The following is a 26,343-nucleotide window of genomic DNA, read 5'->3' on the forward strand; positions in this document are numbered from 1 at the left end:
AAAATAATTAATTAAGATTAAAGGAAAATTGAAAGTTATTTTGGATGGAAGAAATAAATGAATGGATTTACATTTGGTTTTAAGATTAATATTTTGTTCGGTTCTCAATTTTCGTACAGTTTTGCACCAGTCCAGTTGTCAGATGACAGTCACACTTCCTGAAAGTTATATTTTGTAAACATTGCCAAAATATGAGCATGACGATGTCTTTAGATTGAGTTAAAATACATGAAAGCAGCGAGCACAATATAACGAAAATGGTAACAACAACAAAATAATTTCCTTTGACAATATACGTCACTCTTTGACAATATTTTTATTCCTTATGTTGATTCGTACTTAAATATATTCGTACGAATTTTTGCAGTTTTAATGGGGCTTTGTAATAAACAGGGTAATTCACTAAGAAAGTAAAATAACATGTTAGATTCAAAAATTCTTGATTAAGAAATCATTTTGAGCATATTTTTTCCGTTTTCAGGGTTTTCCTTGACGCACATTTTTGTGCGTTTTAGCACACTGATTTTCAAAGTGACCCTCAAAATAATTCTTAACGCGTCATTGGTGGCGCAACTCAACTACTGGCCGAAATTATGGCGACTTGAATTTCGTACCCAATATTGTAAGTAAGTACCGATTCACGCATAGGTACAAAGTAGTAAAGTTGGACTGCGTTCTAGGTTTAAGTATCGGCTCGATATCGACGTCTCTTTATACTGTAAACCATTCAACAAAAATGGTGCATCAACAAAAGATGACGTTTTTCTTGTCATCGGCACGCGGGGAAAACCCTGTTGAAACCGTCTCGACCGAAAATGCAAACATTCATATAAAAGTCTGCACACCGAGAGGGTTCTGTAAAAAATAACTGGCTATTTGTTGAAAATGGCAAAATGAAATGCTGGCCGTGTATCAAAACGGTCCTTTTGTATCGAGCTTCGAAAATTCTTCTCTTATCCTGGATTCTCGTCACGAAAGTTCCCTCAGTTACGCAAATGCATTCAAAAGGTTGCAATTACTGTCTGATTTAAAAAAAAAAGTGTAAAAAATTAATTTGTAGATGTACATGTTATTGTATTTCTTTTTGTTCTAAACAGTACATTGCAAGTTAACAAAAACACAGTGTTTTCTATTGGATTTTTTTTCATACAGTATAGATTTCTTTACCATTTTATTCATTTTTTGAAACTTAAAAAAAAATTGACCCCTTGAAATTGAAAATGACCCCCAAAGTCAAACATTAGTAGTAAGTAAGTAAGTAACGACTTTATTTAAAGTGGATAACATATACGGCATTGGATACATTTTTCAAAACCGATTAACAATATGGTCCACTGTATACAATGTATAACTATGTACAGAACATCAAACATACATGTAATAAACTATATACAGATATAACAAACCTGAAAGGAGAACATTATAATATGGAAAGAAGTAAAAGGCAATGACAATGAATCAATTTTATGTAAAAATGTACAACCTAAACATATAAAATATACCAAATCAAGAAAAACTTAAAATATGACAATATGTGACTATTAATATTGTTTTGTATTCTAATTATATATAACAGAGAAGTGCCACTGAAGATATGATCTTTTGAATTTTTCTAACGTATCTAAGGAGCGTATATGTATAGGAATGTTGTTCCAAATTACAGCTCCAGAGTACTGTAATGATTTACGAAAGAATTCAATTCTTGGCTTTGGTACTTTAATTTCATTGTTTTCATTTGATCTAAGTTGGCGATCACCTGTTTGTTTTTCAATAAATTTTGAACCAAGGTGTTCAGTAGAGTGATCTTTAATGGATTTATAAACAAGGATTGCCTTTTTATACTTTATTCTTTCAGAAAAAGTCATCCATTTTAATTCTTTAAACAATTCAGCTGATGGAGCATTATATTCTTTGTCAAGTATGATTCTTGCGGCACGTTTTTGAAATTTTAAGACAGATTCTAGAAGCTCATCAGTACAGTTCCCCCATATAGTACAACAATAATCAAGGTGCGGTAAAATGTAAGAATTGAAAAATAGTTTTCTTGAATGTAGGTTCAGGTAAGATTTTATTCGTAAAAGAAGATATAAATTGGAATTGCATTTTTTCATAGTTTGTTCAACTTGGATCTTCCAGTTCAGATGTTCATCAACATGTACTCCTAACAGCTTTTCATGTGATGAATATGATAGGGGCTGACCCTGCATTTGTATGCTATTAGAACTGATGTGATTTTTAATTTTATTGTTGTTATAAGAGGCTGTGATATACATAGTTTTAGTTTTAGATATGTTTGGAAGCATTGAGTTTTCTTTGCACCATTCATCTACTTTGTTAATGTCAGATTGCAGGGTGTTGTGTACTTCAGTCACAGTTTTACCAAATGCAGACATTGTTGCATCATCAGCAAACATGTCAATGGATGAATTATGTGTGTGTAAAGGAAGGTCATTTATATATAGTATAAAAAGTATAGGTCCAAGAACAGAGCCTTGTGGAACTCCCGCAGAAATTTCTTTGGGAGAAGAAAGCTGTCCAGATACACATACTTGTTGAGAGCGGTTCTCTAAATACGATGATAACCATTTAACAGAGGTTTCACTGAACTTATACAGGTATAATTTTTCTATTAACAAGGAGTGGTTTACAAGGTCAAACGCTTTTGTTAGATCTAGAAATATAGTGCCAACAAAAGAGTTTTTATTAATGGCATTAATCCAGTCATCAATTATATTTGTAAGTGCAGTCTCACAGGAGTGATTTGCTCGAAAGCCTGACTGTTTGGAATGCAGAAGATGATAAGTTTCCAAGAAATCCTTTATTTGATTTGAAACATGCCTTTCAATAAGCTTAGATAATATTGGAAGTATTGATATTGGTCTATAGTTAGATTTGTCAGATTTTGAATGCTTTTTATAAATTGGTGTTATTTTGGCTGTTTTAAACTTTCCTGGAAATTTGCATTGTGTTAAACTTAGGTTAATTATCTTTGTGAGAGGCTGAGCTATTATTTGATGACTTATCTTTAATATTCTGGAGCCTATGTCATCTAACCCAGTTGCCTTCGATTCATCTAGTGATTTTAATTCCTTTAGTATGAATTCTTCAGTAATGGGTTGTATTTGAAATGAGTTATTTTCAACTTTACTTTCAACAAATTCTTTAATGATTTTTTCACTTTCAGGTGTAAGATGTTCTGGTGGATTTGGTACTGTTTTAAAAACATTTGCAAAAAAAGTGTTAAATACTTCAGCAGTTGCCTTTGGATCTATTATTGGGTTTCCATTATCGTCATTAATGTAATTGGTTTGATAATTTTTACTTTTACCAGATAAGTCTTGGAGATGTTTCCATAACTTCTTAGTGTCTTTCTTACTGTTGTTGATATTTTGTGAGTAAAATGACTTTTTTGCCTCTTTGGTAAGAGATTTTACTTTTTTTCTCCAGAACTTGAATTCACCTTGGTTTTTTGACCTCTTAGCTTGAGTTTTTGAGTTTATTGCATTCTTGATTTCTGGGCTAAACCAGTCTGGTTGTTGTTTATACTTAACCCGACGCTCTTTCTTGGGCAGATGCTGATTCATAACTTCAAGAAAGATTTTAAGAAATGTGTCTAGGGCATCATCTGCGTCATCATAAATGTCTATCACGGACCATGGTTGCCTTTCTAGGTCATGTAAAAATTCTTGTTCTTTGAAGTTTTTATAAGACCTGTATTTAATTGTTGAATGTAATGGGCCATTTCTTGATTTGTTTGAAAGCTTGCGAGTAAAACAGACAGGAAAGTGGTCGCTAAATGCAAGTGGTGGTATTTGTATGTTTGTTATGTTTGATGGGTAATTTGTATAAAGATGGTCAATAATTAAGGGTCATGATGACCCCCTATCAAAATTTCCGAGGGAAAACCCTGCTTTTGAAGTTGGTCCATTTAAAAAAAAATCAGTTTAAATATTATCCGGTCGGAGATTTCAATTGGATTGAGCGACATTCAATCTTAACAATGTTTCTCATTTGGAAGACACCATGTCTTTCGACTGAAAGACTTGTATTAGCTTAAGAAATTAAAAAGTCAATGAAATAAAAATTAAAAACTTATTTTTAGAATGTGCCATGGATAGAAAATGAACTTTGTTTTAAAACTATTATAAAATTTTCAAAATCCTTATTATTTGGGAATTTTGTTTGTAAGCATTATAGTTCTTATGAAAATTTTTGTTATATTATAATGTGTATCTGGTAAAGTTTATATTTCATAACCAGTTGTTTAAATGAATAAATAATATATTAATAATATTCTGGTAATGTTTTAAGCTAAACGATGTGTTTTATACAGGGTATATTACAATATAAAATTGCTTTTAAAAGCTACACTATGATTGATGAACATTTACAACATTGTATTATCATATTGATTGTTGAAAATTATTAAATTATTTTATGCGGAAACTGACAATTTATTAAATTTTTTTACTGAATTTCCTTGCGTTTTCCTGTATTATGACAGTGCCTGTTTGCACTACACAAAAACTGATGACAGCAGTGGATTCTACAGGAAAATGACTGTTAAGTTTCATGAGTATAGCATAAAAATTAAAATAGTTATGAAGATTTGAAGTTGAAAATTTCCCTTTCTTTGGTCCACGAACGCGAGTTGATTTCCTGTATTAAAATATACTTGTAAAAATTTCCAGAAAAATGTGACTTATGCCAAACTTCAATTCTTCATAACTTTTTTTATTTTTTAAGATATTTAAAAAAATTAAACTGTTCTGAGTTAGAAAAACACAGCCCTTTAAGATGTATTTATTTAATATGCAATATTTTGATTTTGAAAATTTAGCTGGGGTTGCTAAATTACATATTGATTTCAAGAGGGCGTTCGCTAAACTGAATTGGATATTTGGCAGCGGTAATTCTAGAATACGTTACCCCACGATTTTTATTTTGATATATATGCATTTCAGTGAGAGTTTAGTAACTTTTTTCATCACGGATGAAACAGTAGGACAAAAACTTAAAGGACATTTGATCACGGCTCAGTTTCGTTGAAATTTCTTTTAACTTGGCCCTTACCCTGCTAAATTTCTATAATGAACTTGTCCATCTTTCAATTTGGACAAGACTATTAACTGTTAAAAGGGTTTACCAAATATATACTGACTGAATGGCAAACAGTACAGATTATGATCAGACTGCACAAATGTGCAGGTTGATCATGATCTACACTGGTCGCAAATGCAAAATCAATTGTGTCCATCATTATAAGGGTTAAAATGGTCAATTATTGCACATGGACTTCCCAATCTGAAAAACAGGGGCTCAAGATTCCCAGTTGACAGATCTAATAAAAGGCTTCATCTTAAAACTTTCACTAAAGTCCATAAAAAATGAATTGTGTGATTATCATCCCACCTGCCCAAAGTTTTTGAGATTTTTTTTAATGATAATATTTGTATTTCAGTAGGTATTTTTGTTGCTTTTGTTTGATTGATAAACTCTACAGTATATTTTGTTTTTTAATCTTAAAAGTTTATCTTTTTTTTTGTTTACATACAGGATTTAGTTACGGGAAATAAAAATATCCTCCTTCCCCCTTTTTTAAGAAAGATTTAGGTGATACTCTTAGACTATTAGTTAGTGATCCAATGTTACAACAATCAGACCTGTATTAAGCAGCCAAGGAAGTAACCCAGTCTGGCTATTTAAAACAGGTGGCTGCTTAAGACAATTTGAAATTACAAGATAATGTCAGTTTCAGGTTTTAGCTGAATAGCTGCCTAAGGCAAGTGACAATTTAATAAAGATGGTCGCTAAAGCAGGGTCAACTGTATTATTTAATCCATATTTAAAAAAAAAGGAAATATTTCAGATTTTCAGAAAACTGATGTTATTAAAGACTCCTAACTCAGTGGGAAATGGTCATTTTATCGAAATTTTTAGTTATAAAAAAATGACCAGTTAAAAATCAGTTTATTTATGATATAATACTACTGTTTGCAGATCAAATTGCCCTTTCGCCTTATCTTAAATCGATAGACTTGTACCTTTATGTCACAAAAGCAGCGATGCTGAAGCTATTTTTGGAACTCGTCTATACAGGTAACTCGGCCGTTCTGATTCGAGTAAAAAATACTGAATGAACTTGTTTACATTGGCTGCATGACCGAGAAATGATGATTTAAATACTGTTCGAAAGGGTGTTTAACCGGATTGTAACAGATGCACTAGATCTAATCTTCATTTAAAATTTAAATGAATCTTGCCACATTGCACACTACCTTTAGGTAGCGTGGATGTGAAAAAAAGACACTCTTTTATATTAATCGTAACATTACAGGCCTTTTTTCTGCCTAAATTTCAGTAACTTTAGCTGCAGACTTTTCTTTTAAATAACGTATCTCGAGTTTAGTTTTCACAATAATCATAAAACGTGACTGACTCGAGATGTTGGATTCGCTCATCATTGATTGAAGGGCATAAGTTTGATTCCAGGAACCGACCATGCCTCTTTAGTTGAAAAAAGTCGGCAATTTCTTATGGAATATGTGAGTCTTAGTCTAACTATTTTGACGCGATCCTAGGAAACAGTTACGAGTTATTTTCTCTACTCGAAAGAAATTGTCATCACTAGATTTGGGTTTAGATGCTGATTTGTTGCAAATATGAGATAAATTCAAATAAAACTTACATGTATCAAAAAGGTAGTCCAAATAATTATTGTACTCAAGAGTTGAATATCGTTATATTTTTTGACTGGTCAATATCCCCTTTAGGTAGACAACGTAAAATTTCGAAATGTAAAATCAGTCTACCAGAGGTTTCATTATTTAGACTAATCAAAAGGGGAGATTAAATTCCTCATTAATTTATGTAAAAGTTATCATAATTCCCCTTAACATGATTAACGTTACACATAAAGCGCAAGTGATAAAACCAATAACTTTACATGACGGTGTGCTGTTATTTATCCTCAATTATTTTGGTCCATGTAGAGTGACCATCAAAAATATAAACCAAACAAAACTTGGAACTATTTTGACTTATGTGAGTCTATAAATGGTTCTTTCCATGAACGAAGACAAGGCTTATCAATTGCCTGTATGTAAATAACTCAAATAGTGTTTAAACAACTTCAAATAAATAGTAGATAAATTCACATACACGTAAACCCTACCAATAAAATAAAAATGAAATAAAACTAGATCTAAAATGGAGTTAGATTTGCGATAGTTAAGCTACAGAAGACTCTGCAAAAGTTTGAATATCAAATAAATCAGTGTTTATGGATCTACAAGTGCTGCGTAGCTTGAAGATTCAATAAGATACCTTTCTATAAAACCTTGTATACCTTGCGTGGTTGGAAATTTTGTCGATAATAATTGTCATAACAAACAAGAAAGTGCTGTTTTCATTTGAACGTAGTTGAACTATTCTATATTCTACTTTTAAAACATATCCATTATCACCTTATTGCATTTTACAATGTATGCAAGTACGGCAATACTTCAAAGACTGAGTCAGAGCGCGCGCTTTGTGTGACATCAAGATATAAAAAAAAAGTTCTACGACAAGGTGAATGAATAATTTATTGTGGACGAGGTGGGGTTAACCTGTTAGAATTACTCCAAAGATAGCTCAAGCTTCACAGTTTCTGTGACGTAAACGTGCAACTCTATCGATTTGAAAAAAGTTGAAGGGGCAATTTGATCTGCAAACAGTAGTAATTGTTGCATTAATTCTTAAGTGAATTTGTGGATACAAAGTCATGTCAAAAGATGTCTGTACCAGTATTCCTTGCATCAAGTTGATCATAAATTTTATGTCTGTTTTTCTGCTTCTAGTCTTACGAGCCAGATGATATGGGGGCTTACAGCGTGTCATTCCCTCGGGATTTCAACTATGGTCCAGAAGACGGGGAGGGAGATAGTGCTGGAGCTGTACCAGAACACAAACCCAGGATACTGCTTATGGGTCTTAGACGGTAAACTAGACTGGTCTTCATGACTGGAATTTGAAAATTTCATTTAATTATCTATTAATAGATATTTATAGTTGACTGAAACTGATAATTGCGGTACATAAATTCTTGATGAATCATGGTTTTCTCTTACACTTCGTTTTTCTTTTCATTTTCCACTTGCATTTTGTGTTTGCCACAATTATTTGAAGTAATACTTTTGATAACCAGATAATCACAAACTTGTTGCTTCTAATTTCTGATGTTTAAGTTTGAAATCTTTCATGCGTGAAAATGGATTTAATAATTTAGGGTTTATACCACAATTTCTAGTCTGCAATAAATTTAGTGAGATATAATATGAGGTGAATTTGTCATTCATTCAGGCATGTAATCATGTTAATATAACTTCTCACAAATGTTCCTCATAATGAGATAATGTGTCATGTACAAGACCTGAACCTCACTAGCTCAAAGGTCAAGGTCACACTTGGAGGTCAAAGATCAATAGGGCTTTTTACCTGTCCAGTCTGTAAATTAACCATTCATCCAGGGATTTAAATATTACTTGGCAAAAATGTTCCTCATAACAAGAAAATGTGTCATGCGCAACAAGCAGCCCCCTAGCTCAAAGTCAAGGTCTCACTTAAAGGTCAAAGTTCAGTAGTGTTCTTTTCAGACTGGTAGGACAAAATTTGACCCAAGACGGACGAAATCCACACTTTGATTTTGTTAGAATAAAAAAACTTTAATAACTTTAATATTAAACATAGAGGAACAGAAATGAACAAATTATCATTTTTAAGATGATAATTATTGATTCTAGTCTGAATGACATGAAAATTTGGATAAAATTGGGGGGAAAAAACACGAAAAGTGGAATTTTTGTCCACCTTGGTCAAATTGAGCAGAGGGATTACGTCTGTATCTCCCAAACACTCTGTAGAACTTCTGTTTTTGGATAAATTCTAAACATTGATTGGTATTTCCTTTTCCACAACTCAGAAGCATGGTAGTTTCACTTTATCTAAACCAGTAATTCACTTTATCTACTACAGTAATTCACTTTATCTACTCCAGTAATTCACTTTATCTAAACCAGTAATTCACTTTATCTACTACAGTAATTCACTTTATCTACTCCAGTAATTCACTTTATCTAAACCAGTAATTCACTTTATCTACACCAGTAATTCACTTTATCTACACCAGTAATTCACTTTATCTACTCCAGTAATTCACTTTATCTACACCAGTAATTCACTTTATCTACACCAGTAATTCACTTTATCTACACCAGTAATTCACTTTATCTACTCCAGTAATTCACTTTATCTACACCAGTAATTCACTTTATCTAAACCAGTAATTCACTTTATCTACTCCAGTAATTCACTTTATCTACTCCAGTAATGGAGAGTTGTACTATCTGTTACAGGAGTGGTAAATCCTCCATACAGAAGGTAGTCTTTCATAAGGTGTCACCAAATGAGACACTCTTCCTAGAAAGTACAAGCAAAGTAGTCAAAGAAGGTAAGACAACAGTTACCTCAAATATCAACATTTAGGAGCAGAAAATATGGATTTCAGTTTACAGAAACAAATATTTATAAACTCCAATTCTGAAAAAAGTTTTTTTTGGGTTTTTTTTTTTTTTGCACATGCCATGTGTAAGATATATGTTTTGAACAAAGTCTGTAATGTTAGCCAGACGTATAGAAGAGAAAATAATAATTTGGAGGTAGAAATAAGTTTTGAGGAATTTGACCTTTTTATAAATTGTCAGTGGTAATTATCAAAGTTACTTAATTATATCATTATTTCAGAGATAGTTAACTTGATCTCAGTACATCACTCTAAAGATTAATGATGGAAGACCTAAACATGGTTTAACCTGTTAGTTCTTTAAACAATTTCAGGTAGGGAAGTCGTCACCTACCTGTTGAGAGTAGTATTAATGTGCTTATGAATGTTCTAAAAAAATGTTTATTTTTTCTTACTCATTTAACATAACTTGTACCTTTTAAGATAATATTCTTAAGTTGCCACACACAATGCTAACATTATAATTTCCTACATATTTTGACTTTTTTTCTGGCTTTTTCAGATGTGACCAATTGTTCGTTTGTAGTTTTTCAAATCTGGGATTTGCCCGGACATTTAGACTACTTTGACTCGACATTTGACTCAGAGCATATCTTCGGAGGATGTGGAGCTCTTATATTTGTTATAGATTCTCAGGTAAATTAGTGTTCAAATTTTCTACGTCTTGACACCTAACTTAAGTACCCTAGAGAAATTGTTAGATTCAATACAAAGATTGATATTACTTTAGCAGTGCTGCCATGACAACCTTATCATTCATCTGCAAAGTCTGCTTTTAATAAGATGTTGTGGATCACAAAGTCAAGTCATGTCAGGTTTTAAACCTTCTGCTGAAGAGAAGTCATATTGTTCAGCTCAGCTAAGCTGCTTTATTTTTGCATTGAGAAGCCTGAATTTTTTTTTGTTCTGAAAAAAAATTAAAATATTGACAATTTCATGCATATTTTATGCTTGTTTTTTTTTTTTTTTTGCTGCATAGATAAGCTTTTAGCTGAACAGCTGCCTAAGGCAACTATACTGTTAAAAATTAAGAAACACTGTGATGTTTTATTTTCTAGGATGATTATATGGATGCATTGGCCAAACTTCACTTCACAGTATCACGAGCGTACAAAATAAATCCAAAAATAAAGTTTGAAGTGTTTATCCACAAAGTAGACGGTCTGTCCGATGACCATAAGATAGAGACGCAGCGAGATATACATCAGCGTGCCACAGATGACCTTGTTGATGCAGGATTAGATAATTTACATTTAAGGTTTGTGGACAAATATTCTTACAACCACTTTAGATTTTGTAAATTTTTAGGATAGAACTAGTTTTACAAGCAAATTAAATATGCATATTTGAACAGTGATAGAAATAACGATATACCCACTTGCCCCTGAAAAAGTAAAAATGATCAGTAATGCAGAGATGTGCGGTATCGTTAATTTACAAACCGATAATGTATTCCCATTCAAGTATGCAAATGATGTAAAGTATGCAAATATCACCGACACTATGTGACAGCTGTTCTAAACAGTTTGCATATATCTTGTCACTGTTAATGTACACTTGCAGCTTTTTTTTTCCTAACGTTGAACACTGATTGGTGTGTATGTCATACTCATGAATTGTTTGCAAAATGGCAGCTAGAAGAACCCACTTTTGTTTGTGGACAATAAAGCATTAAATATAATAAAAACCCGTTACAAATTACTTTTGCTGCATCTATATATTTGTATTTTTGTGGCAAGTCTTTCTGCTAACATTAAGCCTGTGTTGTTCAGCAGAAAAAAATAACACTGTTTTAATCATCCACTCAGGCATTAACGTAGAAGAGTGTAGTTTCATTTGGACATAGTAAAAATATATAAGAAACAAAAATGTTTTTACAGAAAAAGATTATGATGATAATATTAATTAAATTTCTTTTTCCATTTCAGCTTTTATTTAACCAGTATATATGACCACTCAATATTTGAAGCATTTAGTAAAGTGATACAGAAATTAATCCCACAGTTGCCAACACTAGAAAATCTCCTAGACATTTTCATATCAGTAAGTAATTCCAGTTCTTTGTTTAATTTTGTCACCATTTTCTTCTAGTTTTCAAGTTTTTGTTTGTGAGCCTTTGCTAGTATACAAACTTCACAATGTGTTCAAACCATGTTTTTGGTTGTATTCCTCCATGTGAGAAAGTCAACCGATTGGCTTGCAAAATGTCATTTGCTCTACCAAAAAATGAGGTGACAATTAACTAATTCAACAATATTTCTGAATTTTTGTTACATGTCAAATTGACTTCTGGTAATTCTTGGGGAAATAGATTTATGGATTTTAAGTTTTAAAGATGTAATTAAATGTATGTATGCGCAATTGGATTTAATTTTGTGGATTGGTGGAATGGCAAATTCATCCATCATTCAGGAAAGATGATTTTATTGTTAATCCTTGAGGAGTGTACTGAATGTCTTCATCCACCGTTACGCCATCTTGGTAGCTTAGTGGTAGAGCACACTGAGTAGCGTGTTCATGAGTTCACTCCCGGGCCGCTTCATACCAAATACATAAAAATTGGTGTAATAGCTTCCTCACTTGGCACTCAGCATTAAGAGGGTAGTTCTAAGACTAGTCAGCCTAGTGTCAGTATATTGTGACTACGTGGATGTCATGTCATGTGTCTACTCTGTAATATTCCATTGAAGCAGCACTATACAGTTGGGCATTGTGTTCACTGCTCTTCAGTCAGTATCTTTATGGTAAGCACCCCTTTTAATACTTAATGGTACTGTCTAAATTGAAAGATGGACAATTTCATTAAAGAAATTTAGTGGAGTAAGGGTTAATTTTGTAGACAAATGCAGTAAAGAAATCTGTGAGAATATTGGGAATTATTTTGATCTGTCATTGATCCAGACTAGGGACTAACTATATGGACTTTGAACTGGATTTAATGTTGCAGATTGACAAAAATGTTATGTGATTTGTAAATATTATACTTTACAGAATTCAGGTATAGAGAAAGCTTTTTTGTTTGATGTGGTCAGTAAGATATACATTGCTACAGACAGTTCTCCTGTTGACATGCAATCCTACGAGTTATGCTGTGATATGATAGATGTTGTTCTCGACATTTCAATGATTTATGGGTAAGTATTCTCATTTTAGTGCAAACGTAAAGTAAGTGATGAACCTGAAAGTGACAATCAACAAGTCACATTCAAGTACATATTTTGCTTTTGTAATTATGACATTCTTCATTTTAATGGAAGCCATGTGCTTGGTAAGTCTACATATAAAGTCAGAGAATGAAATAGCATTCAAGAATATAATATTTACATTCGCCCTATTCTTTTCCATTGAAAATTATGACATTCATTTCATATTAACAGCAAAAGGAAAGGCGCGAAATTTATGTCATCGCTGCTTAATGATAACCAACCGCTGTTCTTACAGCGTCCGCATATAGCCAGGCAGAAGTTCTTCGATGACGTCACAGTTGTTCAGTGTAGTGAACAGAATGGCCGGGAGCTGATTTTAATGTTAAATGCTACAAAATATGTGCAATTTATAATATTATCTTGTTTACAAATGCAAAGGAAATATAATGTAAATATAAGAAATGAAACTATTTTTTTCGGTGTTCATGCGAAATGAACAACAGAATAGGATTGGCAAATCCATGAATCATGCGATTCATGGATTTGCCAATCCTATTCTGTCATTCATTTCGCGATTCATGGATTTGCCAATCCTATTCTGTTGTTCATTTCGCATGAACACCGGAAAAAAAATCATTTCATTTCTTAAGCAATAGCACATAAAATCAGGTCCACTACCTTAAAAAAAACCCACAACAGTTCAGAATAAAGTTACTCCACACTTTTATCTATTGGATATAAAACTGTTCTAAGGATAAATTTGTTTTTAATCTTTACATGATATATTGATGGAAATGAGCAGAATTGAAACAATATACAACATAGATTATGCTTTAGGACAGATTAGGCTTTTATCCCTGTGAATAAATGTCTTGCATATCCAGCCTATAGAGTGAGCAAAGTGTTAATGGTCTCACTTTTTGTTTAAACATATGTCCTAAATAATGTAGTTTTTATTTTCAAGTGAGGAAAACAGAGCTTCAAATTCCGTTGCTGACAGTCTCATCCCACCGCAACATCGTGGAAAGTTTTGTATAAGTCCGATTAGTTTTGATAGTGATGACTCACTAAGGTCTGAATGAAGTCTGTCTTGGATTACTTGATACTGCAGTGTACAGCTCTCCTACTCTCCTGGAGATGTTTGCAATATAATTTCCATCTGAAAATGTTATTCTTTGCCTTGATTTATCTCAAAATATCAATTTCTTTGAATATTTTTCCACCTTCATTTACATGTATCTCAAGAAATGAATTTCACAAGAATCCACCATGATTTTCTAAAGATTACTTGCCCCTCACAATTGTGGGTTCAAAAGCCTTGATTAGGGCATAGAATTGTATCATGTGAGAAAGTCATCTAGCTTGATTATAGGCCTTGGGTAAATGCCTGTAGGGGCACCTGGGGTCTTCTTGCACCATGAAATGCTGAAAGGTCACTACATGATCTTATTGTGTCAGTGTAATGTTTAACCCAAGAAATAAAATTTTCACAAGATAAGAATTTCTTTGAAAAATTGTCCACTTTTATTCATGTCGAGAAGTAAATTTCACATGATACTTGCCTCCTTGATTTGAAGATATGAATTTTGCTGCATACTTTTACCCCCCCCCCCCCCCCCCACCAACCCCACTCCACCCCCTTGGAATTAGTGTATTTTCACAAATTTGTCTGCAATCCTATTCAAATTCAATCTCTTTTCAGTATAGTTGTAAAAAACATAGATAAATAACTATCTTACCCTGTAGAAACAAAGCGGGGTCTGAACTCCACTTAAACATTAAATACTGAGCATTCAGTGAAATATATCAAAGAATATAGTTATTCTGTGGTGCATCTTTAAGATAAAAATATCTTAAGGTTCTTTTACATTATGGTTTATTTTAAGATTTTGCTGGATATTTTTACCACTTAAGGTCCTTTAGTTTGAAAATGAAATCAACACCAATTTGGATTATATTTAGAATATTCTTTGCTTTTAAGAAAGATCTTTTTTTCAATAGCAACAGGGGTGTTGTAAAGAAATGGGGGAAATTCTTTTTCCAAGAATATATTTATTTCTGACTCTTTCAGTCATTCCCATATTTTGCACCTAAGTTCTGTCTGTAAGATTATTTTATAAAAACACGAAGTTCTTATTTTTCCTTTACTGTCTGTAACCCGTTTAATTCTTGAAAAATTCTTCATGTACAAAACTTTACATATACAAACATCCATGTACAAAACTGTTTGTATGAAAAACATACAGATGGTACTTAACTTTACCTGTTATGCACGCCATTTTTATTTAACTTTCAGGGAGAAAATTTATAAGTAATAAAAACATCTTTTTATATGGACAGCCATACTTGTGTTTAAAAAAAATTCAGTTAAGGATATTGATTGATTTAGTTTATATGCTTAGAAAGGAATATATAAAAGTATGTACCTTTAATGAATGTATAAGTGTAAACCACATTGAAATTTTTGAACTGAAGATAAATTTCATTTGTTTGGTTTTATTTTTATGGAAGTTTTTTGTATCCAGTATATTGATATTTTTGTTGCTTTTTTTTCCAGTGAAGACGGAGATTCTTCGTTCCCACCAGACAGGTAATGATTATCATTATTTTTCACAAGTATGATATACTGCATATTTTTTATACTGGTCATGAACTTGAACATGCTGATCTCCCTTTGCAGTGAGGGATACATCTTATTTTAGATAATTCACAAATATCCTCTTTATATTTTTTATGAATTTGTGAGTTCTTAATGACCTGTAACAGCCTACTAAATGTATGGCATTTCCATGTTTATAGAGCTTTTTAGGTCAAATGTGTTTTCTTTTGTAACATAAAATTGCGTGAAGCATGCAGTATCCAAATTGCCCATGGAAAGCAAAGATTGTGATGAAATGACAAAACATTTTCAATTAGTTGGAGCCTTTGTTGCAGTGATTCAGTCTGCTGTCTTAAAATTACTGCCCCCTCATTGCTGCAGAATCCAAATCCAACTTGATGTGTAAAATTCTTTTAGGAAGGTATCCCCTCCCCCATCTGAAGCAGTGTATGGAGTGTGAAGAGTATAATGTCACCATATGCTATATTTCTGTTGTTTTGACTTGAAACTCAACCATATTTGCTTGTCTGTCTGCTGCTAAAATACAGAAAACGAAACAAGAAAACAATACTGTAAAAGTATAAAACAAAGTCAGGTTAAAAGTCTTCAGTAGAGATATATAATGGAATTTCAATGGTAAAATATAAACTTTTTAGGATACTTACTTTTCAGAGTAAAAGAAGAGAGTGCCTTTAACACAGAAAGTTCATCTGTTATCAAACTGAACAATGGTACAGTGATGTACCTGAGAGAAGTCACCAAATATTTGGCTCTTGTATGTATACTTAGGGAGGACAGCTTCAAGAGGCAGGGTAAGTTATACAGCAATATCTGTAAGCTGTAGATACAGGCTGAATGTAGGACCAATATCATGCACAGATAGAAATGATGCAATACAAGTCATCTAGTAAGAGTCATTTTCTGTATGAAGCCAGCCAATCAATCAGAAGATTTCAATATTGAGCTAACAACAGTTTTTAGCTTGACTATTCATAGAATAGTAGAGCTATTGGACTCGCTTGTGGGAATGGATTGAAACTTCTCACACTTATTCACTGTGATAAACTGACTTACGTTGCTAAGGTTCCATTACTCTATTTTGCTTTTTTACAAAATTATGCCCCTTTTTTGACTTAGAAATTTTTGGTTAAGGTTTTGTATGTAAGCTGGTATCTCAGTACCCACTAATTGGAATGGATTGAAACTTCACACACTTGTTCACTGTCATGATCTGACATGCACAAAGCAGGTCCTATAACTTTATTTTGCTTTTTTACAAAATTATGCCCCTTTTTCAACATAGAAATTTTTTGGTTAAGTTTTTGTATGTAAGCTGGTATCTCAGTATCCACTAATGGGAAAGGATTGAAACTTCACACACTTGTTCACTGTCATGATATGACATGCAGTGCAAAGGCTCAATAACTTCGCATTTTACAAAATTATGCCCCTTTTTCAACTTAGGAGTTTTGGGTTAAATTCTTATATGTAAGCTGGTATCTCAGTACCCACTAATCGGAATGGATTGAAACTTCACACACTTGTCCACTGTCATGAGCTGCTGATAAGCACTATCCATAACCCTATTTTGCTTTTTTACTAAATTATGCCCCTTTTTCGACTCGTATTCATTCAATCGACAAGGCTGTTGAATAGTAGAGCGTTGCTGTCCTCCGACAGCTCTTGTTTTCTGTATGAAGCCAGCATTGAATTGATACAGTTTCAATTTTTGCCAGTCAGAAGATTTCAATATTGAGCTAACAACAGTTTTGTAGTTTGCATTGTATTGCCACAGTATTGTTCCCAACATAAAGTCCATATTGGAGAAATATAAAAACAGCATGGTTTTAAAAGGATTTTTAGCTCGACTTTTCGAAGAAAAGGTAGAGCTATTGCACTCTCCCTGGCATTGCTGTTGCCATTGGTTACAGTTTTTTATCAAGTCAAATATCTCTGTTACTATCAAAGCTATTGACAGTTATTTACTATCAAAGTCTACACCAGGAGAAACAATCTTCATAACTCTGATTTGAATTTTGACAGAGTTAAGCTCTATTTTAACTTTAATTTTTTGGTTTAAGTTTTATATAGTTTTTACCGGCAAAGATCTAATTCAGAGTCAGGAACTGAGAAAAGTCGGGCGTGCTGTCTTAAGGACAGCTCTTGTTTAATCCTTTATATACAACATTTTGTATGACAATTTTTTATTTTGAATGGTAGGTTGAAGATGACGAAATTTTGCTTTTTAAGCAAACTTAAATAAGCATAAATTTACTAAAAAGCTTGCATTGCAGAAAGGTTTTAATATCACATTTTAGATGGTTTTTCTTTTGAATTAAAAAATGTTTTGTCATAACGAAAATAAATTGCCATATGAACATAAGAGTTAAGAAATAATTATTATTATTATTATGTAAAACTGAAAACATAATTAATATGAAGTCTGGGTTCAGCTACTGAAAGCCTGTCTATAAAAATCAGGACAGTCATTGTGATGAGGTACCACCAATTAGATTTGAGACTGAGCTAAAATTTCTATGGTACTGATTCTATATATTTTCCAATCTGGTTTGCAGGTTTGATAGACTACAACTTCTGGTGTTTTAGACAAGGTATACAAGATGTGTTTGAACTGCGGAAAAAACTTGGTCTCACGAACGGAGAGGTTGCTCCAAACGGCTTACCGGATGCACCGAAAGATACTCTAGCTGGAAAATAGTGACCGGATTTATATCTGAGAAAATAATTAGAAGATAACTCAGTTCAGGGCTTCTGTGTGCCATTGTCACCAAGTTAGGCAGGCCCTGACTGACAGAAGCTTTTCAAAATTGGTGACAAAAAAATTGAATCAGATGGTACAAGTTGTAAACAGTAGTGTAAAGAATGGCAGTTTTTGTTTAATGTGGTTACTTGGGTTTATCATTAAAGCCAGAAAAGTGGACACTAAAGTAACAGAGAGATATGAAAATTGTCTTTGCCTTGAGTGTTTAAATAAGAAAAGAGCCGGTTCTCCACTGTCAAGAGTTCAGGTAAAAACCTTCTGAAAAAAGTACCTGAGTGTGTCGGATATTATCTAAAACCTTGCAAAAATAGTAAATTAGTGTACTGGATACGATATAAAACCTTGTACAAATGGTAAATAAGAGTGTTGGATACTTCTTATTAATAAGTGCATAAAAAGAAAAATGTCTGTGTAGTTATCTGTTTGGGGTTTAATATGTCATTGCTTGAATATACTGCTTAAAAAAAAATGAGCTGAATGTGTGGGCACTTTTTGCTAATAGCCTGCCATTTCACGATGCGTGTTGTAGTAGTACCGCCTGGTTATATCTTTGAATTTTAGATTTTGTAGATTTCTAAAATTTCATTTTTCACATCCAAAAAAAATGGTATATATTTTTATAGTTGTTACCCGCATGTTTTTGCATTTATTGTGAGATTTTAAGATTTCCTAGTGCAACATTACAGTTGAAAGAAGTGTGGTTTTCTAATGCACTACAACACACGGCGTTTATCCTGTTACACTTGTTTCATATAAAAAAGTTATTCACTTGTCTAGAACAAGTTCTTACCTGGTACTTATATTGGGTAAGTTTAGTGATATCTGATAAGTAAATGAAATACTTTTGAAAAGCAGTGTTATACCCTTATCAAACATGGCAATTTTATAAACATGTGAAATGTTTTGTAATTAGTTGATTTCTTATTTTTTTTTATTAAGATCAATTTCATTACCAAGACTATACCTAAGATAATTCTTTAAATAGTCTGTAAAGCTGTGCAATATTATATATTATAAGATTTATACTAAAGTTTTCTTTTATACCATAATACCAGAAATGAGCCGCACCATGAGAAAATCAATGTACTGCATTTGCAACCAGCATGGATCAAGACCAGCCTGCGCATCCGCGCAGTCTGGTCAGGATCCATGTTGTTCACTTTCAAAGCCTATTGCAATTAGAGAAACCGTTAGCAAACAGCATGGATCCTGACGAGACTGTGTGGATGCGCAGGCTGCTCTGGATCCATGCTGTTCCCCAATGCATTATGTTGGTTTTCTCATGGTGTGGCTCATATTTTCATGTTTCTAAAATTTTGTGAAACTTGCAGTCTGATAACTTGAGGTTCACTTCTTCTGTTAGCAGTTATTTTTCAAAAACAGGTGATAAAAATCTTAGGGTTTTTTTGCTTGGGCTAATTTTTGGCAAAATAATTGGATGACCTGAAATTAGCAAAGATTAATTCTCACACTTCATTTCTAATTTAAGAATAATTTGATATATTCTCAAAATTTCAAAATCACTGACAGAAGTCATGCATGCATTTATTGACTTTTCTTGTTGTTGGATCAACATAATTGAGCCGTGCCATGAAAAAACCAACATAGTGGGTATGCGACCAGCATGGATCCAGACCAGCCTGCGCATCCGTGCAGTCTGGTCAGGCTTCATACTGTTCACTTTTAGTTTCTCCAATTCCAATAGGCTTTAAAAGCGAACAGCATGGAGCCTGACCAGACTGCGCGGATGCGCAGGCTGGTCTGGATCCATGCTGGTCGCATACCCACTATGTTGGTTTTCTCATGGTGCGGCTCATATTTATTAACCTTTCTTCCATGTATGTTTTCATTGAATTTCCTGTTTATTTATTGCTTCTTTCATAACTTTAATGTATATGTGCTTCCTAAATATGCCAGTCACCAAATGTTTCATACGTGTCAAGTGGGAGAAACTGTGTGTAATGTATATAATGTTACTGATATGTCAAGAGAGAGAGAAACTATATGTGTTAAGTTTGTAGCTCATTGCTGTATTAAATTGTTACCATGATTATATTCTTTGTTAATGAGCACTGAATTCTTTTTCTGATCATGATAGAAATTCATGTATATAAATTGAGAATAACACAATTTGTGTTAAATCTTGCGTTATGTAAATGTGTATATATTTATAGTCTAAATGCATTTGCTCCAATGAGGCTCTGCACCGCAGTAGTATCTTACTTCCCTCAGATTATATTGACCCCTTAGGTTGGGGCTTTGCACAGCTTCTAAGTCTCGATTGTCTGAACTGTGCCACAATGTCATGTATGATAATGTTAATTATGTCTCCCCCAGGAGACATATTGTTTTTGCCCTGTCCGTCCGTCCGTCCGTCCGTCCGTCACACTTCATTTCCGAGCAATAACTGGAGAACCATTTGACCTAGAACCTTCAAACTTCATAGGGTTGTAGGGCTGCTAGAGAAGACGACCCCTATTGTTTTTGGGGTCACTCCATCAAAGGTCAAGGTCACAGGGGCCTGAACATTGAAAACCATTTCCGATCAATAACTAGAGAACCACTTGACCCAGAATGTTGAAACTTCATAGGATGATTGGTCATGAAGAGTAGATGACCCCTATTGATTTTGGGGTCACTCCGTCAAAGTTCAAGGTCACAGGGGCCTGAACATTGAAAACCATTTCCGATCAATAACTAGAGAACCACTTGACCCAGAATGTTGAAACTTCATAGGATGATTGGTCATGAAGAGTAAATGACCCCTATTGATTTTGGGGTCACTCCGTCAAAGGTCAAGGTCACAGGGGCCTGAACATTGAAAACCATTTCCAATCAATAACTAGAGAACCACCTGACCCAGAATGTTGAAACTTGATAGGATGATTGGTCATAAAGAGTAGATGACTCTTATTGATTATGGGATTACTCCGTCAAAGGTCAAGGTCACAGGGGCCTGAACATTGAAAACAATTTCCGATCAATAACTAGAGAACCACTTAACCCAGAATGTTGAAACTTAATAGGATGGTTGGTCATAAAGAGTAGATGACCCCTTAAGATTTTGGGGTCACTCTGTGAAAGGTCAAGGTCACAGGGGCCCGCACATTGAAAACCATTTCCGGTCAGTAACTTGAGAACCACTTCACCCAGAATGATGAAACTTCGTAGGATGATTGGTCATGCAGAGTAGATGAACCCTAACGATTTTAGGGTCACTCTGTTAAAAGTCAAGGCCACAGGGGCCTGAACATGGAAAACCATTTCCAATCAATAACTTGAGAACCTCTCGACCCAGAATATTGAAACTTCATAGGATGATTGTTCATGCAGAGTAAATGACCCTTATTGTTTTTGGGGTCACTCCGTTAAAGGTCAAGGTCACAGGGGCCTGAACATTGATAACCAGTTCCGATCAATAACTTGAGAACCACTTGACCCAGAATGTTGAAACTTCATAGGATGATTAAACATGCAGAGTAGATGACCCCTATTGATTTTGGGGTCAGTCTATTAAAGGTCAAGGTCACAGTGGCCTGTTCATGTAAAATCATTTTTTGGAAATAACTTGAGAACCACTTGACCTACAATGTTGAAACTTAATAGGATGATTGGACATGCAGAGTACATGACCACTATTTATTTTGAGGTCACTTGATCAAAGGTCAGGGTCACAGGAGCCTGAACAGTGACTTGAGAACCACTAGGCCACGAGTGTTGAAATTTAGCAGGATGACTGGACATGCCAAGTAGATGATCCCTATTGCAGCCAACCATCAGTGTCTCTTTGACTTCCGCTCCTGACCCCTATTGACTTCTTGCCTATAGGACTTTGCATTGGGGGAGACATGCGCTTTTTTACAAAAGCATTTTCTAGTTTTATTTGATTTCTCCCATAAAAGGATTGTGTTTTTTCCTTGACATGAGAACATTTCTGGCTCAAACAGCCAACATTACTGGACATTGCCCATAGATAGCATGTATTGTGGCATTTTCTGCTCTAACCCATAGAAAGATATCTGAGCTGGTCTTATAGAAGATCTCTCATGTCAAACAATTTATTTAATTCTGTTGTGACTTAAAACTCAGCCAAACTCTACATTAATGTATAAATATGCAAGTTACGAGTTGCCTGAAAGATTTTGTAAATATTGACTTCACTTACTGAAGATGGAGGCGACAGTTATGTGTTTACTTACGGAGGATGTACTTTCATTGCAGATTTTGAGATTTATAAGTACACAATACAATATTAAAAAAGTTTTGTCTATATTAACATTATAAGCAGACAAAATATTTCATGAATTGTGTTTTATGAACATGATGGTACATTAGTTCCTGATAAACTCACTGTTGTTGGCTAAAGAACATGTCAAAATAATTTTACATGGATAAAATATTAAGGTAGTCTTTATTTATCTTAGATTATAACAACACTATATTATAAGTATATGAAACATTAGCTTATACAAGATGTTTTCAGACAGAACAGGATTATCCTGTTAGAATTCAAACAAGTGATTTACCATATACTGGATAAGACATTAGAATTAAGGTGAGTGAGATGTTTTAAAGAAACTTACTTGCACATTTTAGGCAAAAAATAACTTCTTTCAAAAATCCATAAAAAGTGACTAATCTGACACTGACTAGTGGTATCGGTACAAACTTGGTGACACAAGATTTTTCCAAGATATTCTTATAAAGTTATTGTGCAAAAGGTAGTAAACACCTATGAAATAATGCAGAAAATTCTTGCATTTTTAGCTCACCTGTCACGAAGTGACAAGGTGAGCTATTGTGACCGCTTGATGTTCGTCGTCCGGCGTCAGTCGTCCGGCGTGCGTCGACAATTTCTAAAAAAATCTTGAAAACCACTGGGCAGAATTACACCAAACTTCACAGGAATGATCCTTGGGTGGCCCCCTTTCAAAATTATTCAAAGAATTGAATTCCATGCAGAACTCTGGTTGCCATGGCAACCGAAAGGAAAAACGTTAAAAATCTTCTTGTCCAAAACCACAGGCCCTAGGGCTTTGATATCTGGTGTGTAGCATCATCTAGTGGTCCTCTACCAAAATTGTTCAAATTATTTAATTGTTTAATTATAATTATCTGATGACCCTAAGTAATATGATGTCTCTTGACTGTGACCTTGACCTACTGACCTACTTTCTTGATTTTTAATATACAGCCTTGAAATTTTGATGACATACACAGTTTTGCACACAAATCGTAAAACTGAATTTCATTGACCATGAATGTGACCTACTGACTTTCTTGATATTTTCTCATCAGTTTGACATTTGAAACATGTAGCTCATATTACTCAGGTGAGCGATCCAGGGTCATCATGACTCTCTTGTTACCAATATCTAACTTTAATTTTCACTCACTTTACCATTTTTTAGTGTCATTATACATTCTGTGCCAAACTTTGTGGAAATGAACATGTTGAAAATTTGCACCTAAACTAGGGGCGAGTAACTTTAAGACAAAAGGACCTCAAAGTACTGAATCAACATGCTATATATACTTTTGAACCTGTGTTAGCTGTCACCTGTATTAAGCAGCTGCTTGCCATAAGCATCCAGTCTGTTAATCAGCCTGAAAAAAAGCAGCTATTATTAGTCAATCCTTTAGCTGTTGTTTTATACTTTATTAAATTAATAGTGTATAGTGATAACTTAAAGAATGTTCCACAGTTAGAATATAGAAGTACTTAAGTTCTTACAAAATTATCAAATTTTGCTAAGAACTATATCATTATCACTCTTTCTACACTAGATATTTATGGCTGTACTTGCCAAGAAGGTAAGATTTTGAAAAGCAATTGAATAAGAAGGAAAGTGGTTTTATATGGAAGATCAAATTTTAAGATCTTTCGTTTTCTTGTGAACAACAGATGTTTCTTTGGTCACTATGTATAATAGGTATTGAATTTGTGTAATTATTTTTTTTCAGAGTATTTATGTAATATAGATGAGAAAAAAAATATTTCGACCATTTTGGATCTATATAATGTAAAATTAGATATTTTCACAGAATACAAGTTCGCTGTATTTGAAATTTGTAGATAGAATAACTGCCATATATATCCAGCTTGTTATACATTAACCCTTACCCTGCTAAATTTCTATAATGAACTTGTCCATCTTTTAATTTGGGCAGCACCACTTATTTTTTAAAGAGGTGTTCACTGAAAATGTACTGACTGAACAGCAAACAGTGCAGATCATGATCAGCCGTCGCTTAAAGGCAGAATAATTTGCCGTTAGCAAGCTAAAGGTTAAATACCATTTATAACTAGTATAGCACTAGCATGAATATTTATTATCCACAGTTATCAAATAAAGAAAAAATCAAACCCCTTTCAAAAATTCCTGATTTTACAGTAATGGCTTTTTAAGCGGCTGTAAACCTCAGTTTGCCAGTTACTGAATTCCCGATTTACATTTTAAAGTGTATACCAATTTTATAAATAAGTAATTATACATATACATAATAGTTTTTCAGTCGAGTGGCTGAAAACTGAATTGTTGCTAGATGTATTAGTATTGTGTATACATTGTAAGCAATTTCTGAGATTACACAAGTCATGTTCATTCAGCACTGTCATATTGTTATGTATATAGATATATCAATTTGTAAATTGAAATAAAACACTGAAAACATTTTGTTAAAAGTTTGTTGTGAAGTTTTGTCTTCCAATCTTTTCAGAAAGTGGGCATGCTAAAAATACCAAAGGTGGCCCTTGCTGTCCAATTTATTAACTGCGGTAATGCGTGTAACTAACTACAGTTTGGTTTGTGTTTGACTTGTATTTCACTGCATAATAAACTCCTAATTCTTTTCAGAGTTACAAAGCGTGTGGATAGACCTGCTGTACAGTGCTGCCGCTTGAGGTATTTTAATGTGTGAAATTCTTTCTAAAAGGTATAGAAAGTCCGCTCCATTAATGACTGAATTTTACATGAAACAAAGAGCAGTTAATTTTGCACAAAAGAGAGAGATAAAGGAGGGAATGTCTCCTATAAAATGGTGGGAGAGGGGGTTCGGAGATCCCCTCCCGAGATATAGTTTTCGTATAAAAAAAATGTAGATTCCTGAGCGTGTTAAAGGGGCCTTAAACGACGCTTCCTATGCAATAACGTATTGTTTTGTTGTTTTAATGTGCTAGTACTGTCGGAGGTATAGTCCACCGAGATTTTTTAAAGCAAGCAAAAGTTGAATTCTGTAAAACGAAGTATGTGAGGATGGCACGTTGGTCCTCCACCTAGATATTTTTGAAACATCCCACATAATTGCGGTTTAGGGGTCTTGTAGATAAATATTTTCGGCAAAAATGATTTTTTTTTCTCTTCAAAGATGAGTCCACCACATATCTTTGAAACACAACGTAAAAGATGTCCGCGTTGGCTTACTCGAATAATCTTCCAAAAACTAAATTCTCCGTCGTTAGATTTAGATTTTTATTTTGGTGTATACATGCGAGTGGTATTGTAGGGGCTCCCCGGACAACGCATGGAAATTGTGGGCTCTGGGCGTTTAGATGGGTAAGAAATATATCATTTACTCAGAAATGAATCTTCCTCCGCAATAAGGTATACAATGTCATGTATCTTATAATATTTATCTAAATATTAAATGCGAATGATTTCTCTAAATATTTATCACAAATATTGGCTTTTTTCTTCCTTTGTATACGACGTATTATGAAAACACCTGCGGAGGGCGGGCGGCGGGCAGGCGGCTCCAAAAGTTGTTCACTATCAAACTTGAGCAGTTCTTATCCAATAATCACAAAACTTTGTCAGAATGTTAACATCTCGGGCAAGTTCGATAATCAACCGGATCGTCCCAGTAGTTCTGGAGTCACGCTCCTTTAATTACTCAAAGTTGCAAGTATTGACAGCGTCCGCTCTTTAAACTGAACAGTTCTTCTCCAATATCAACTTCCTTCAATATCTCTTGATGTATGTCAAAGTTAAAGTTGCATTGACCTCTCTCACGTGTGTTCCAATGGTCCTGCTTGACTGAATCTGGGGCCGTTAAATTTTCAATGTCAAAATTTCCATCATGACTCTCTTTGAAAAATAATATTGTCCATTCGTCACAAAATATTCTTTTTGTAAATCATGAGATTATTATAGTACCGTTTTGTGTTGGATGTGTACATATCCAACGGATTTTGGTACTACATTTTTGTAAACTATCTAATTGCGTTGAGTGTAACGCATTTTGGTAGTGACTA

At 33.7% G+C, this 26,343-nt stretch overlaps 1 protein-coding gene across 3 annotated transcripts; it reads left to right on the plus strand.

Annotated features, from left to right (window-relative positions):
• Window positions 1–100: 100 nt before the first annotated feature.
• LOC123540529 (ras-related GTP-binding protein C-like) lies at window positions 101–24,766 on the plus strand. Of its 3 annotated transcripts, XM_045325621.2 has the most exons (12): window positions 133–260; window positions 482–626; window positions 7,842–7,981; window positions 9,396–9,490; window positions 10,065–10,198; window positions 10,621–10,820; window positions 11,491–11,605; window positions 12,554–12,696; window positions 13,673–13,780; window positions 15,266–15,298; window positions 15,980–16,119; window positions 17,884–24,766. In XM_045325621.2, exons 3-12 carry the CDS (start codon window positions 7,860–7,862, stop codon window positions 18,024–18,026), a joined length of 1,233 nt encoding a protein of 410 aa, XP_045181556.1. In that variant the 5' UTR covers window positions 133–260; window positions 482–626; window positions 7,842–7,859; the 3' UTR covers window positions 18,027–24,766. The 3 variants fall into 3 exon arrangements, with proteins under 3 accessions (XP_045181555.1, XP_045181557.1, XP_045181556.1); XM_045325620.2 differs by lacking the exon at window positions 482–626 and having other exon boundaries at window positions 101–260; XM_045325622.2 differs by lacking the exons at window positions 482–626; window positions 13,673–13,780 and having other exon boundaries at window positions 101–260.
• The last annotated feature ends 1,577 nt before the right edge of the window (window positions 24,767–26,343 follow it).

This window comes from Mercenaria mercenaria, chromosome 16 (assembly GCF_021730395.1).
Source record: "Mercenaria mercenaria strain notata chromosome 16, MADL_Memer_1, whole genome shotgun sequence".
NCBI classification, from domain to species: Eukaryota; Metazoa; Mollusca; class Bivalvia; order Venerida; family Veneridae; genus Mercenaria; species Mercenaria mercenaria.